The sequence below is a fragment of the Scyliorhinus canicula genome, chromosome 4, assembly GCF_902713615.1.
Source record: "Scyliorhinus canicula chromosome 4, sScyCan1.1, whole genome shotgun sequence".
Taxonomy (NCBI): domain Eukaryota; kingdom Metazoa; phylum Chordata; class Chondrichthyes; order Carcharhiniformes; family Scyliorhinidae; genus Scyliorhinus; species Scyliorhinus canicula.
The window spans coordinates 85,308,755-85,325,110 of record NC_052149.1 but is presented as its reverse complement, the minus strand read 5'-3'; the positions used below and the strand labels follow the sequence as shown (position 1 = coordinate 85,325,110).

Sequence of the window (16,356 nt, the reverse complement as noted above, 5' to 3'; positions counted from 1 at the left end):
AAGTTTAACTGTATAGCACAAATGTAAACTGTTTGGCCACCATGTCTGTGCCAGCTCTTTCAAAGAGCTGCCCAATTTAGACTGCACCCACTATTTTGAATGTGCAAAGTAGTTTTCTGCGGGGTACTTGTAAACGTGATTACCTTGCTTTTGTATTGAATGCCCCCATTTACAAATTCAAATATTACTCAACTTATCAACACTCCCTGCCGATGTTGAAAGATTTGTGAATACCAAGTTAACTATTTTTGCACCCCTCACCTCAAAAGTCTAATTTAGATTGCAGTGCCTCTCCACGTCATTTCTCCCAAGTGCATCACATACACTTATCCACATTAATCTGCCACACGTCTATCTACTTCACCAGTCTATGTTCTTCTCAAGTATTTTACTGCTAAGCATACTAATTACTGCATTGCCAAGTTTTACGTCGCCTACAAACTTCAATATTGTACATCCTGCACCAAAGTCCTGATCATTTACATACACAACAGGAAAGTAATTGTCTCAATACACAGATCCCTGGTGGGCCCAAATACATACTTGTCTCCAGTCATAGAAATACCCCTTCACCACTTCCGTCTGCCTGCTATCTCTTGGCAATAGCATACTCATGTTACCACTATCCTTTCAATACTATGTGGTTCTATTTTCAAAATTACTGTTACAATGCAATTCAGCCAATACATTTTTGAAGTGCATATACATCTATTACACCATCTTGATTAACACCATTACTTCAAAGAACAGAATCAGATGAGTCAAACCCAAATTTAACAAATCTATGCTTCCGGCAGTGGTTACCAGTGTTGCTTCACAGCGCCAGGGTCCCGGGTTCGACTCCCACTTGGGTCACTGTCTGTGGGAAGTCTGCATGTTTTTCTCTGGGTGGGTTTCCTCTGGGTGCTCCGGTTTCCTCCCAGAAGTCCCGAAAGACATGTTTGTTAGGTGAATTGGACATTCTGAATTCTCCGTGTACCCGAACAGGCGCCAGAATGTGGCGACTCGGGGATTTTCACACTAACTTCATTGCAGTATTAATGCAAGTCTTCTTGTGACAACAATAAAAGATTATTATTAATCCATGGTTCAAGTAAGAATCACTTTTGCCCTCGACACCAACTCTGGTAGTTTTCCCAACATTGAGGTTAGACTGATTGGTTGCAGTTACCAGATTTATCCCTCTTCCTTTTTTGAACAGGGCTGCAACATTTGCAATCCTTTAGTCCTCTGAAATCATGGCCATATCCAAGGAAAGTTGAATGACTACAGTCAGAACTTCTACCTCCACCCAGGTTTTTCCTGGCAACCCAGGATGCATTCCAACTGAAATAGGTGGCTTGTTGCTTTTGAGTGGAACAAACATATTCAGTACCTCATTTCTATCTATTTTCAACCTATCCAGTAACTGCATCCCAGCTCCATCAACATTTAGATTAATCCTCTCATTTTGCAAATGGAAAATTTTTTTTTTTAAAATAATTTTTATTGAAAGAGTTTTTCCATACAGACATTTACCCCTACTAATTTTTAAATTATTTACAACACAATCCCTCTAGGCAAATGTCCCTCCCTCGCCCGCCCTCTCGCGCGCACCAATCCTCCCCCCCCCCCAGGCAACCTTAACAACCAAGGCAGCCTACAGTTTCAGACATGAGCAGCGAGCAGGCTTGCCCGCGTTACAGTCTCGCACACGAGGAGGAAGAGTTGACCTTCTCCAGTGCATCCGCCCACGTCCCGTCTTCTATCTGCTCTCCCAGCTCCCCTTCCCACTTGGCTTTCAGCTCCTCCCCCGATGCTGCTTCCGCCTCCTGCATTATCTTGTAGATGTCTGATATCTTCCCCCCTCCGACCCAGACCCCCGAGAGCACCCTATCACTCGCCCCCTTACTGGGGAGCAGGGGAAACCCCTCCACCTGCCGCCTAGCAAATGCCTTCACTTGTAAATATCTGAACATGTTTCCCGGGGGGAGCTCAAACTTCTCCTCCAGCCCTCCCAGGCTCGCAAACCTCCCCTCTATAAACAGGTCCTTCAGCTGCCGTATGCCCACCCTGTACCAGCTCTGAAATCCCCCGTCGATGTTCCCCGGGATGAATCTATGGTTCCCTCTTATTGGCGCCGCCAACAGACCTCCCATTTCACCCCTATGTCGCCTCCACTGCCCCCATATCTTGAGGGTGGCCGCCACCACCGGGCTCGTGGTGTACCTCGTGGGGGGGAGCGGCCATGGTGCCGTTACTAGGGCCCCCAGGCTTGTGTTGCCACAGGACGCCCTCTCCATTCGTTTCCAAGCTGCCCCCTCCCCTTCCATCATCCACTTGCGCACCATTGACACATTTGCCGCCCAGTAGTACCCCGAGAGATTGGGCAGTGCCAGCCCTCCACTGTCCCTACTCCGCTCCAAAAAGACCCTCCTCACCCTTGGGGTGCCATGCGCCCACACGTAGCTCATGATGCTACTCGTCACCTTTTTGAAGAAGGCCCTAGGGAGGAAGATGGGCAAGCACTGAAATAAAAACAAGAACCTTGGGAGGACCGTCATTTTGATTGACTGCACCCTCCCCGCCAGCGACAACGGTACCATGTCCCACCTCTTAAACTCCTCCTCCATCTGTTCCACCAGCCTGGAAAAGTTCAACTTGTGGAGGGTCCCCCAGTTCCTTGCCACCTGCACCCCTAAGTACCTAAAGCTCTTTCCTGCTCGCTTGAAGGGGAGTCTCCCAATACCCTCTCCCTGGTCCCCCGGGTGTATCACAAAAACCTCGCTTTTGCCCAAATTTAATTTGTACCCCGAAAAGTCCCCAAACTCTGCTAATAGTTCCATTATCTCCGGCATTCCCCCTTCTGGGTCTGCCACGTACAGCAGTAGATCATCCGCATACAGCGATACTCGATGTTCCTCCCCTCCCCTAGTCAGTCCTCTCCACCCCCCTGAACCCCTCAGTGCCATCGCCAACGGTTCAATCGCCAGTGCGAAAAGTAGGGGGGATAGGGGACATCCCTGCCTGGTCCCTCGGTGGAGCCCGAAATACTCCGACCTCCTCCCGTTTGTCACTACACTCGCCGTCGGGGCCGAGTAGAGCAACTTCACCCACTTAATAAACCCTTCCCCAAACCCAAACCGTTTCAACGTCTCCCACAGGTACTCCCACTCCACCCTGTCGAATGCCTTCTCCGCGTCCAGCGCTACCACTATCTCAGCCTCCCCCTCCACTGCCGGCATCATAATTACATTCAGCAATCTCCGCACGTTCGTGTTGAGCTGCCGCCCCTTCACGAACCCCGTCTGGTCCTCATGGATTACCCCTGGCACACAATCCTCTATTCTAGCTGCCAGGATCTTTGCCAGCAACTTGGCATCCACGTTCAGAAGCGAGATAGGCCTGTAGGACCCGCACTGCACGGGGTCTTTATCCCGCTTCAATATCAGGGAGATCAGAGCCTGCGACATTGTCGGGGGCAGAACCCCCCCCTCTCGCGCCTCATTAAAGGCTCGTACCAGTACCGGTCCCACCAAGTCCACATTTTTCTTATAGAATTCCACCGGGAACCCATCTGGCCCCGGCGCCTTCCCCGCTTGCATCTGACCTATTCCCTTGACTAGCTCCTCTAGCCCTATTGGCGCCCCCAGCCCTTCTACCAGCCCCTCCTGGACCCTTGGGAACCTCAATTTGTTTAGGAAGTCCTCCATTCCCCCTCTCCTCGTCGGCGGCTCAGACCGATACAACTCCTTGTAAAAATCCCTGAAGACCCCGTTCACTTCTTGCCCCTTCTGCACTACCTTCCCGCCCCTCTCCTTCACTCCCCCAATCTCCCTAGCCGCATCTCGTTTGCGAAGCTGGTGTGCCAGCATCCTGCTCGCCTTTTCCCCATACTCATAGACCGCGCCCTGTGCCCTTCTCCACTGCGTCTCTGCAAATGGAAAATTTAACATTTACATTTACATCTACTCATCATATCTGAATAAAATGGCCATGGGTCAGCACTTTTGCAGAGAAAATGAGTATCAGGAAGTTGGGGGTGAAAGAGATAGGAATCAAATCCCATGGTCAAATTAATTTGCTATCAGTCAGCATAGATGGATGCATGACGACACTGATCAGTGACATCATAGAAATCCACAGCCTACCCATCCTGCCATACATTTGTTTGTGACAGTCAAGAGTGCAATTATACTGTGGAGACGTTTTGTCAGCACTCCTACTTATGCAGTCCTTGAATAGTCAGGGAATAGTGTACACCCTTTAGCACTAAATTTTCTCACAGAATCTCTTTCTTCAGCCTCAAATGGTTTCAAGATGAATCTCCAGCAGAATAGACTTTATTCTGAAAAACGTGCAAGTGTCCCTTTGTCCTCTTTCCAGCACACCACCCTCCCGTCCCACCCCTCCAATTGAAAAAGTGCTCCTTTTTTTCTCTCCATGGAACTATCATATATTGTCACAGATTTCAATCAGCCTCACATTCATATTGTCAAGTCAACAAGAAAGGCAGAGAAAGTCTGGCTGTGTTAACTGTCCAGCTAACCACTGAAGAAACCATTATTGCAATGCAAATATTTAAGTTGAGGTCTTAATAGAACAGAAATATTCAGACTCAATGGTGAAAACGTAAAATAACTACCACATGAATGGTTGACGTGAATAGCACAGGTATATTTTTTAAAACTACATGGTTGGGAGATTGAGAATTCACACACTTCCTGACTTTTGAAAGCTATCCATCATCTACAAGCACAGGTCAATACTTCCACTTGGCTGGAGAAGTGTTGTTCCTACAAGCTCGACACTGTCCAGGAGAAAGCAGCCCACTTGATTGTTAATGGAAGAGATGCCATTCACTCCCTCCAACACTAAAGCACAATAGCAGCAATGTGTTCTATCTACAAGATGCACTGCGATAACTCCCAAGGCCCCTTCAACAGCACTTTCCAAACCCGTGATGCCCACCACCTAGAAGCAAAAGGGCAGGAAACACATGGGTACACTGCCACCTGGAAGTTGCTCTATAAGCCACACACCATCCTCACTTGGAACTACATGACTGTTTCTTCATTGCTGCTGGATCACCGCACTCTGATGGATACACAACATGAACAAAAGCAGTTCAAAGCAGAAGCTCACCATCATCTTCTCAAGAGTAATTAGGATGGGCAACAAGTGTCAGCCTTGCCAGCAATACTCTCATCCCATAACAGAATTTTAAAATAATCATAATAATCATAACCTTTAGTGGACACTGCCACTCGCCATCACAAAGAATAGATGAACTTGAGCTAAGGCAGAGATCAGTGAAGCAAACGCTGGGCTCAGCACTTGTATCTGTACAATATAATACCAAGACAGTGCATCACCCTAATTTGTCCTGTACTTTAAAATTCAATGGGTGCACTTACATTTTAGCCACACGAGTACAATAAAGAGAGCACTAGGGTCCAACCAGACTGCACAGCAGTGCAAAAGCCCCTGACTGTATTCTCAAACACGTTTTAATGCCACAATATTAAATGCCTAGTTTGTGTCACACTGGGTTAAAGTACTCAAGGGAACCCCAGAAACTTATACTACCTGAAGATAATTTTAATGCAAATATTGCCACCCACAGCTTCCAATATCAGCGCTGGTGGTAGAGCTTTATTGTCGTAGATGCAGTACAAGTACATAACCACTGCACAATCACAGCACTGTGGTCACTTCTGGATTTTATTTTGCATCAAATTGTTTTTACAGCTTCTCAATCATTGAATATTTGATGTACGTGATCACATTTGTCCAAAAGGTGTCTGCTTACAGAACTGAAACCACTTTCAACGCATAATACTCTTTGATCAGCAAATGAACACATTGTTTTAACAATATTGAATTACCTACACCTAGAAACAGAGAATCTGAACACAACTGGTTAAGTAAAGATGGTATTTTTTGTTAAACTATTTTTATTCAAATGTTAACATTTTAACAATCACACAAACCAACATTTACAACTTAAGTAACCCCAAAGCAACCCCGCAAATTCATCCAACCCCCTCCCCTCAATCATTCGCAACTAGTTCTTCAAAATATAATATAAACAGACTCCATCTCTTGTGGAAACTCTCACTCATCCCTCGCCAGGCAAATTTCACCTTTTCCAAACACAGGAACTCCATTAAATTCCACCAGTCACACTGAGGCAGAGGATGGAGAAGCTGACCTACACCCCAATAGGACCCACCTGCAAGCGATCAGCGAGGCAAAGGCTAACACATCTGTCCCCAAACCTGTCTGTAACTCCAGCAAGTCCAAATATGGGCCCATGGAGATTGGGCTCCAAGTCCACATGTAAGATAGCCGACTTGGTGCTAAAGAACAATCTCCAAAACTTGCAAAGTTCAACTTGCGGAGCCGAGCCCAGTCCTGTGCCACCTGTAGTCCAAAATACCGAATGTGGGTTGGCACCACCCGAAAAGGCAATCCCCCGAAGAGACACTAAAGATTCACTTTGCCCCAAATTTAGCTTGTACCCTGAAAAAGCCCGAAATCTCTTAAGCCAACTTGCATTTTGCTAGTGTGGCAGCCTCTGCCAGAGCCCCCTCCTCCACACCAAAGAAACAAACCAACAGCAAAAACAGGATATTTGCAGTAATTTTCCTGGTGAAAATAGTTCAATCATTTTAATCAAGGTATTAGAAAGCTTACCTCAGCCTTTTGCTTGAGCTGCATCTTTTTACTGATCACCTGCTCAGCATCTATACTTCCTTAAAGAAACAGAAGACTTTTTAAAAATCAAGCAGAATGAGTTTCGCCAGAAAAGATTCAGTGCAAAGTGCTGGTGATGGGGGGGGGGGCGCATTGAAGAGGAGGGATATGCTGCTCAAAGTAGCTAAAAACAATTCAAGTTCAAAACAAATAGTCATTTCAATCAAATTTCAGAAAATATTCTCTGCAATTGTATCCTTACCTTTTCCAAATCTAGTGATGCCTGCTCCATTGCGTGTTTTTGCATGTCCATTTCTAAATAATGGCCTTCAATTTAAAGTGTCATCATTTCTCCCACAGGAACGTAATAAATATAAGACGACCATATAGCCCGCTGATCATGCTTCACCTTTCACCATGATCACAATCCCTCGTCTGATGCTGACGTCACTTCTGTCATTCAGCCAGCTGTGGTAATGAAAGCACTAATGCCCGTCCATGCTCTAATCAAGACTCATAATATTATCTCAAACCCAAATTTGATTTTCTCCCAGGATACTAAGAAATATAACAAAAAGCTTTCACTTTCTCTCACCTCTCTTTTTGTGCACCTTTGGGCTTTTCATTTTTACATCTAAATACACAAATTACTCTTGTAAAATGTTTGTTTTCACCTTACTGAAATTCGGCAATATTCAATATTTTACCCCTCCCACTTTCTGACTGAAACTCGGAGTTATTAAATGTCCAAACGTTACCCGTTACCAATATGATTTGATTGAGATTAATGGCGTCTCTACAGCAAAACAAAACGCGAGTCAAGCAGAAATTGAAAATCTGTGTATTGAATTTAGTGAATATTACAAATGGGGAAAAAAGAAAACAGATAGGCCATGCAGCTTCCATTGACCAACGGTAAGTTGACCTGTTCAGACAAATCCATCTCACATTTCTTGTGCACAACTGGAAATGAGAAACAGAAAAACGCATCTATAACTACCACAGGTTTCTTGCCCATATTTACTATCTACTCTGACATTTCCGAATGTCTTTTGTTGCCGTGCATCCATCCTTTCAGTCTATTTCCCTTCTTAAAAGGTAAACAGCTGAAAAGGCAGATATCGTAACTTCAAGAAGATCATGGCCAAAGTGGTTTCCCATCAATGTCACAACATAACATGATTGCAGACTACTGACGCAGCACAAATATTTAGCACCTTTCAGATCTTCCACCTTGGGATATCAATAAGGCCTCTTTAGAACTGGACTCCATTAAGAAACCATCAGATTCCATATTGTGAAATAATAAGCATTGAATAATCTTTTTTGAAACCCAACTTGTGATCGTTACTTACATAGCCACTTTAATCAGCTGTCAACTTTGTTTCAAACAGTAGCATTCTTGCCTTAAAGTCAGACGGTTGAGTTCAGCTATTTACAATCTATATTAATGACTCCTGTGGCAAGACAGAGAGAACATTTGCTTATGGTGCAAAGCTAGTTGGAAAGGTAAGCTGTGAGGAGGACGCACAAAGTTATAGACAGGTTAATTGAGTAGGCAACAAGATGGCAGAAGTATAATGTGAGGGAACTGTGAGGTCATTCACTTCGGTAATAAAAACAAAGATGTAGAAAATGTTTTAAAAGGTGCCAAAAATGTTGATGCCCAGAGAGGCTTGGGTTTTCTTGTACAAGAAATGCAGAAAGCTAACATACAAGTGCAGCAAGCAATTACAAAGATAAATTACACACTGGTCCTTATTGCAAGGGATTTGGGGTACAAAAATAAAGTAGAATCATATAATTCCTACAGTGCACAAGGTCATTTGGCCCATCAAGTCTGTACTAACCCTCTGAAAGAGCACCCTACCTAGGCCCACTCCCCCATCTGACCCTCGTCATCTAACCTATACATCCCTGGACACTTCAGGGGCAATTTAATTGAATACAATTAAAGCTGGACTCGGCAGATTTGCCTCTCAAGGAATCAAGGGATACAGGGAGCCAGCAGAAAGTGGAGTCAAAGCCAAGATCAGACATGATTGTATTTAATGGCAGAAAAGACTCAAACAACCAAATACTCTACTCTTGCTCCCAATTCTTCTGTTCTTGTCCCACTCCACAGACTTAAACACAAGATCCAGACTGACACTCATTAAGGATGTACGTAGTCAAAGATATTGTCTTTTGGGTGAGACATTAAATCAAGGCTTTCTTCTCCCTCAAACAGAAGCAAAAGATCCCATGGCACTGTTTGAAGAATGGGTCAGTTCCTCTCCCATGTCTTGAGCAACCAATATTATGAGAATACAGTCTATTTAGTCATTATCTCATGGCTGGGCAGCACGGTGGCCTAGTGGTTAGCACAACTGCCTCACGGCGCTGAGGTCCCAGGTTCGATCCCGGCTCTGAGTCACTGTCCGTGTGGAGTTTGCACATTCTCCCTGTGTCTGCGTGGGTTTCGCCCCCACAACCCAAAAAAAATGCGCAGAGTAGGTGGATTGGCCACGCTAAAATTGCTCCTTAATTGGAAAAAATAATTGGGTAATCCAAATCTTTTTTAAAAAATTATCTCATGGCTATTTGTCGGATCTTGTCACAAAATATTTGAGTGCTACATTTCCTGCAATACAACGGTAATAATGAGTCAAATGTACTTCAGTAGCAGTCAACTTTGGGTCATCCTGAAGTTATCAAAAACGTGATACAAATTCAAATTCTTTTTATTCCAGGCGGAGGTAAATGCTGATCAAACAAGCATGCACATTTGTCATCAAGCTACAGGCCGATGGTGTGACATCTAAAAATCTACTTCAAATTCTTTTCTGCCTTCACTGCTGCTCACTTGACCCTCCTGTCCAAAAAAGCCCTCAGCTAGTGACTTAGATTTTAGATTCATTGGTGAAGTGCCAACACTCAACAACTGACCTCAAAAGGTAGTTACCCACAAAGATCTAGAAATCAGGGCTTCAACCCCATTTGGGACATAATCTTTCCCAACATCAGTTTGAATCTGGCACCTGGTGATTTCCAGGCATCCAGCATTGGTGATGACATCAAGCCTTATTAGTCACACGGAAGCACTCAAACAAGTAAAATGCACTCATTAAATTTTAACAAAAAGTGACTAATGAAGTGAGCAAAGCAAATAATTTTTGAAACACGCATGCAATTACGATAAGAGGTAAAATATCATAAATATTTAAAGTTATAAAGCATAGGAATTTATTATGGAAAAACTTTACTTCACAAATATAAAATTAGCTTTTCAGGGCCAAAGACAGGGGATATTTCTTTGAGACGGTGGAGGAGGCCAAGACATTCGTGAGGGCTGAAGGACAGGGACTGAACTGAGTTTGGACTTGGCTTTATTATGTTGCGGTTGGGAGGAGATGGTTTAAGAGAAGATGAGATAATACGTCAGGGCTTTTTCCGCTTTGGTGTTTGATATGTTCGGTTGTTTCGAAGGGTTGGGTGGGGGTGGGAGGTTTCTCAGTTGGCTTTTGGGTTATCTATGTGGGTTTGGGAGCTCTGCCGGGGGCCACCCCGCCAGCAAACTAAAGTTGGCTACTGAACGGGAACGAGGTGGGGGAGGGGCTGTAGCCAGCTGAGCCTGTGTGGACAGGTTTCGAGTGGTCTAGGTGGTGCGAATGTTGGGAGCATGGAGAGCAGAAGATACGAGGGGAAGTGGTTGAGGGGGTTTCTAGCATAGAAGGGAGGGGTGGTTAGTTGACGGTGACTAGGGGCAGAGCTTGGTCCCATTCCTGGAGCAGGGCCGAGGGCCATTTTGGGTGGACGGTGGGCCCAAGAAGTTGGCTGTGGGGCAGGTATACCCTATAGGGTGGTCATGGCTGATTGGAAGGGGAAGGGGTGAGAGATCCCCAGCCTGAACGGCAACATGGAACATGCGGGGGGTTGGGAGGACTGTGCCAATGCCTTGTTGCATTAAAGGATTTGAGAGCCGATATGGAGCTGCTGCAGGAGATCCATCCGAGGGTGAATGACCAGGATAAGCTTTAGAAGGATTGGCTGCGCCAAATGTTTCACTCGGTCTTTGACAGCAGGGCTCGGGGAGGTAGCGATACTGGTGAACAAGGAGTGTTAGGTTTCGGATGGAGAAGGTGATGGCAGATACGTTATAGTAACGGGCCTTTGGAGAGGAGGTTGGTGGTGTTGGTTAGCATGTATGCTCCAAATTGGGATTCGGTGGGGTTTATGAAGAGGATGTTGGTGACAGTCCCAAGCCTGGACACACATCAGTTAATTTTAGCGGGGGGTGCATTTGAACACAGCATTGCATCCGAAGATGGATTGTTCCAAGCCTTGCCGTTTACCCCTTCAGGAGGGGGCAAGGGCTTTGGCAGCGTTTATTAAAGAGATGGGGGTAGCGGACCCCTGGCGGTTCTTCCATGTAGGGGTAAAGAGTATTCCTTTTCTTCGCCAGTGCAAGGACTGATTTCTTTATTATGGGCAAGTCGTTGTTGTTGGGGGTGAGGTAAGCGGAATACTCAGCAATCGTTATTTCAGATCACGCACCGCACTTGTGGATGTGGTCTTGGAGAGGAGCCAGTAAAAATTGAGGAGGTTCAAACGGCAACGGGGAAAATGGAAACTGGTAAAGCACCGGGACTGGATTGGTTCCCGGTGGAATTTTATTAGACGTTTTTGGACAGGCTGGCGCGGCTGTTGGTGAAGATGTTTGAGGATGCGGCAGCTGGGGAGAGGGGTGCTTCCGGAGACGATGGGACAGGCATCTATTTTGGTTTTGGTGAAAAAGGATAAGGACCTGGTGGAGTGGGTGTCGTATCGGCCAACATCCCTGTTAAATGTGGATGCCCAAATTCTTGCCAAATTTTTATTTGTGTTTACAGGTCTTCTTGCCGAAAGTCTTTTTTTTTTACGAGGGGTGGAATGCTTGATTTTGTCATTTGTCTGGGCAGGTAAGGGAGTGAGAATTCAGATGACGGTGCTTCAGAGAGGGCAGTCGTCAAGGGGTTTGGCTCTGCCAAATCTGATGTATTGTTATTGGGCAGCAAATGCCGATAAGATGCAGGGCTGGGGTAGGGAGCCGGAGGCGATGTGGTGAGATTGGAGGCAGGCTCTTGCAGGAGTTCAGGGTTGCAGACACTGGCAATGGTGCCGCTCCAGTTTGCCCCAGGGAAATATTCAGGTAGTCCAGTGGTAGTGGCCACACTGAAGGTATGTATGCAATTTTTGGTAGCACTTAAAAGTTAGGGGCAGGGTGAAGCTGATGAGAGAATCATGTGTTTGAGTCAGCGAGATTGGATGCTCGGTTTCTGGGCTGGGAGGAGCGGAGCAGTTGTGAAAATGAAGGACTTATTACTGGAAGGGCAGCTTGTGAGCTTGGAGGAGTGACGGAAAAGATTGGGATTCCATGGGGGTGGGGGCATTTATATGCAGGTGTGGGGTTTTGGTTTTCCCAATGTTTCCGGTGACACCCCCTCCTGGTTGTTGGAGGTGTTGTCAGTGATGGGGTTGGGGCGGGAATAGGGGTCATCTCGGCGATTTATGGGAGGATTCTGTAGGATAGTGTGTCATTGGAGAGGGTTACGACCAAATGGGAGGAAGAGCTGGGGTGGCGCTGGAGATGGGGTTGCGGTGGGAGGTGTTGCGGAGGGTGAATGCCTAAACTGTGTGCGCGAGACTGGGGTTAATGCAATTGAAGGTGGTGCACAGGGCGCATCTGACAAAATTGAGGGTGAGCTGGTTGTTTGAGGGACTGGAGGATACTTGTGAGCGAAATGGGAGAGGTCCGGCCAACCGTGCACATATTGCTCTGGTCACCTTTTGGGTTCTTTTTTCAGCACCATGTCAGCAATTTTGCATTTGACTTGGGGCCCAGTCCCCAGCGGGTCATATTTGGGGTGACGGACTTGCCGGAGCTGCAGACAGGAGCAGGGTGGATGTTCATAGAAATCATAGAATCTCTACAATGCAGAGAGGCTATTCAGCCCATCGTGTCTGCACCAACCCTTTGAATGAACACTCTACCCATTTACGCTCCCCCATCCGCCTTGCCCCATCCCTGCAACCCCATAACTGAACCTGCACATCGCTGGACATTAAGGGGCAATTTAGCATGGCCAATCTATCTAACCCACACATCTTTGGACTGGGGAAGAAAATTGAGCACTCGGAGAAAACCCACGCGGACACAGGGAGAACTCCACACAGTCACCCAAGACCGGAATTGAACCAGAGACCCGAGAGTGTGAGGCAGCAGTGCTAACCTCTGTGGCAGCATGTTTTAGCCTTCGCCTCACTGATTGCTCACAGGCAAGTCCTGTTGGGGTGGAGGTCAGCTTCTCCGCCCTGTGCCTCAGTGTGGCTGGTGGACCTGATGGAGTTTTTGTATCTTGAGAAGGTTAACTTCACCTTGAGGCAGGTGATTGAGGGGTTCCATAAGAGATGGGTCACCATCAGCTGCTGAGGAGCAGAGATTGGGGTGGGTGGTGGTTTACTCTTCAAGTCATATGTGTGATGGTTGGTACAGGGAGTTTCTTCTGTTATTCTTTTTGCTTTGCGTTGTTTTGTTTTCTGCATAAAATGTTTTAAAAAAAGAAATTCTTTTTCAAAAACATTTCAAATATTGGGACCACTTGTGGAACATTTTCAGTCTGCATTTTAATGAAGGACATCGGACTACTTTTATAAAGTTACAAAAATTAGGTAAAATTTTTATCTTTAATACATTGCACTTAAATAGTAGCTGTTGCCAATCATTAAATGGGGAGAGGGAAAGAAAATAGGAAGGATAATCTTGGAGGAATCAGATCATTTCAATCAATAATGCAAACTGAGACTAGTTTTGCTTGTTAAATTCTCAAAGCCAGCTTCCCACAGGTTAACGATGAGCACAATAAATTGTCCTCTTAACTTTTATATAGAAAATCTAGGTGTAATCTTGGCCAGCATGCAATTCACAAATTTGGAACTGGACATATAAAGGGTGCCCAAACTAGTGCGTGTTTTTCTGACTCACTCTTTTGTCCTTTAACTCAGTCAACCCATGGGAACAAAAATGGCCATTGCCTCATTGATAGACTAATCTTAAATCAGAACACACACTTCGACATATGCAAATTAGGGGGAATATTAATTTAAAAGTTGTGACTCAATTAAGTTTCAGGAATTCAGACTACCTCCTACAAATGACTTTGGTGCGTAGTATTAAAAATGCTAATTTGAACTAAGTATCACGGTCAAGGTTCCTTACTTTGCTATCCATAAATAAAGCTAAGTTTATTTCATAAATAGTGAAAAATTATGAATTTTGTCTGCAAGGATAAAGAGAGATTCATGAAATAACAGCTGCAGACCATGTCATAAATATGATACTACCACCCCAGAAATCTCCAATGAGGCCATTATGTTAGAAACTACCTTAATTTGTCGGTGTATTGGTGGCAGTGTAACTGCTATTGAAATCCATAGTTAATATTTTCTGCAGCATCCTGATGAACAAGGACACTTTCAATTTAATGCTATCCAGAGTTGATCAAATTAACAAAAAAATTTCAAAAATAAGTTCTGGACAAAGTACTGTATTCATTTTTCATCGTATTTATGAAATAAACGTAGCATTATTTATGAAAACTATTCACAGCTTGCAATTTCAGAGCTTGACCAAAGACATGAAATGCTTAGTAAAATACACTACATCATCTGAAATTAAGTTAACGTCAGGGTGAGGATGGGAAGACAATTTGCAGAGAGTACATGTGGAGAGAAGGAATTTATCATCGTCAAGTTAATGATATGTCATGTTCTTAATTTGGTGTTACTGACCAGTCCATAAAATCTGGACAAAATGTCTACAGGATAAATTCTCTGCCAAAGCTGCTTGGCAATTAGAACAAAAAAAGTTCATTAAGGAAGTTTAACAACCCTTTGAGGCATCAGCCTTCAGGGCAAGACTATGGGGGGGGCTAATAAATGGGATTAAGTCTGGAATGATGCAATTGTCAATTGATTTTTCCAAATCAAATTTGACATCAGCATTCTAAAAAAGAAATTTAAATGAGCCATGCCCAAACGCCAAACAATTTTATACATGCATACTTAAAAGCTCAAATTGAATATTCAGCCATATTTTAGTTTGCTAATCACAGGTAATTTTCATGCATAGTTTTTACAGCATGAAAAACAGTCCATGAAAACCAACACATCCATTCAGTTAAAGGTGCAAATAAGCCTCCTCGCACCCTCACTTTCATCAAACTTCATCAACATATCCATCTATTCCTTTCTGCCCCATGTGCTTATTTAGCTTCTCCTGCATCTATACTATTTGACTCACCTACTCTGGTATAGATTCTTCATCTCTCTCTCACCTCCCTCACCTCCCCTCCCCCCCCCCCCCCCCCCCCCCCCCCCCACCCCCCCAACACCTCTCCTCACGTTGAAGTGACCTTTCAAGAGTAACTTCATTTCACGTTTTACTTCGATGCTTGGTGTTTTGCACTATGGATTCAGTGGAGATAAAGTGTGGGGGTGCCTTAGCAGACAGGAACAAACACACCTGTACCAATACATGAATAATGATAAACAATAATTTCATTCTTCCACAGTTGGTCTCAGGTGACTCTTTCAGCCCTGCTGTCTCAACAAATGTGGATGGGCAAATATTTGAGTAGGATTGCTCATTTTAAGGAAGATCCCACTTGCAATCCTATCCTTTCAGGTGTGAATGTGATCTAAGTTGCGTATTTCTCCAGCACATTCTGTTTTTCCAGATTTCCAGCCCATTCAAACTCAATTAACAGCATTTGAAATTAGCTCAATGGTGTACATATGTAGAACTCCTCCCCAATACTGTCAAAATACATTTATTCTCAACTTAAAGCTAAAGGTCCAAAATCTTGCTTGTATTTGCACCAAGATACAGAGTAAAAGGTTCATGATGCTCTTTTGAAAATGCAACTGCTGCACATCACTGGCATCATATTTCACAGATCAGAGAATTAACAGTGCAGGAGGTCATTCGGCCCATCGAGTCTGCACCGGCTCTTGGAAAGAGCACCTTATGCAAGGTCCACACCTCCACCCTATCCGCATAACCCAGTAACCCCACCCAACACTAAGGGCAATTTTGGACACTATGGGCAATTTATCATGGCCAATGCACCTAACCTGCACATCTTTGGACTCTGGGAGGAAACCGGAGCACCCGGAGGAAACCCACGCAGACACGGGGAGAACGTGCAGACTCCACACAGACAGTGCCCCAAGCCGGAACTGATTTTTACGAAGTAACACAAAGCAGAAGATCCCACATTTGATCTTAGTCCTGTATAATGGTTTTCAATTGGAGTTGAGGTAGACAAACTAATAAGCAACGCGTGTGAAGTCTGGGTTGGGAACAGGGATGCTGGATACATTTATCAGTCAACATCCATGTGGAGGGGGGGGGAAAAAAGAGCATGAGCGAGCGAGAGCGAGAGAGCGAGAGAGACACACACACACACACACACACACACGAGAGAGAGAGACACACACGAGAAAGAAAGAAGTTTGAGCAAACAGCATAACTGTCCTTTGTAAATTAGATCGCCAAAATTTTCAAGACTTTTCAAAACAGGCAAAATGGAAACGGTTATTTGTTTTAAACTAGTCGGCCATTTCAAATTAATAAATGCTATAGCATTTGAGAATACT

General features: G+C 44.8%; 1 protein-coding gene across 3 annotated transcripts in view; it reads right to left on the bottom strand.

The window, feature by feature from the left end:
• The window catches only part of soat1 (sterol O-acyltransferase 1), a 90,201-nt gene that overhangs the window by 48,068 nt on the left and 25,777 nt on the right, over positions 1–16,356 (bottom strand). The window contains exon 3 of one of the 3 annotated variants that reach the window (XM_038794657.1): positions 6,679–6,737. The exons of 1 other annotated variant lie outside the window; for it this stretch is intronic. In XM_038794657.1, coding sequence (XP_038650585.1) covers positions 6,679–6,737 — 59 coding nt within the window. The remainder of the gene's footprint in view (positions 1–6,678; positions 6,738–16,356) is intronic. One more of the 3 variants, XM_038794658.1, reaches the window with a different exon arrangement.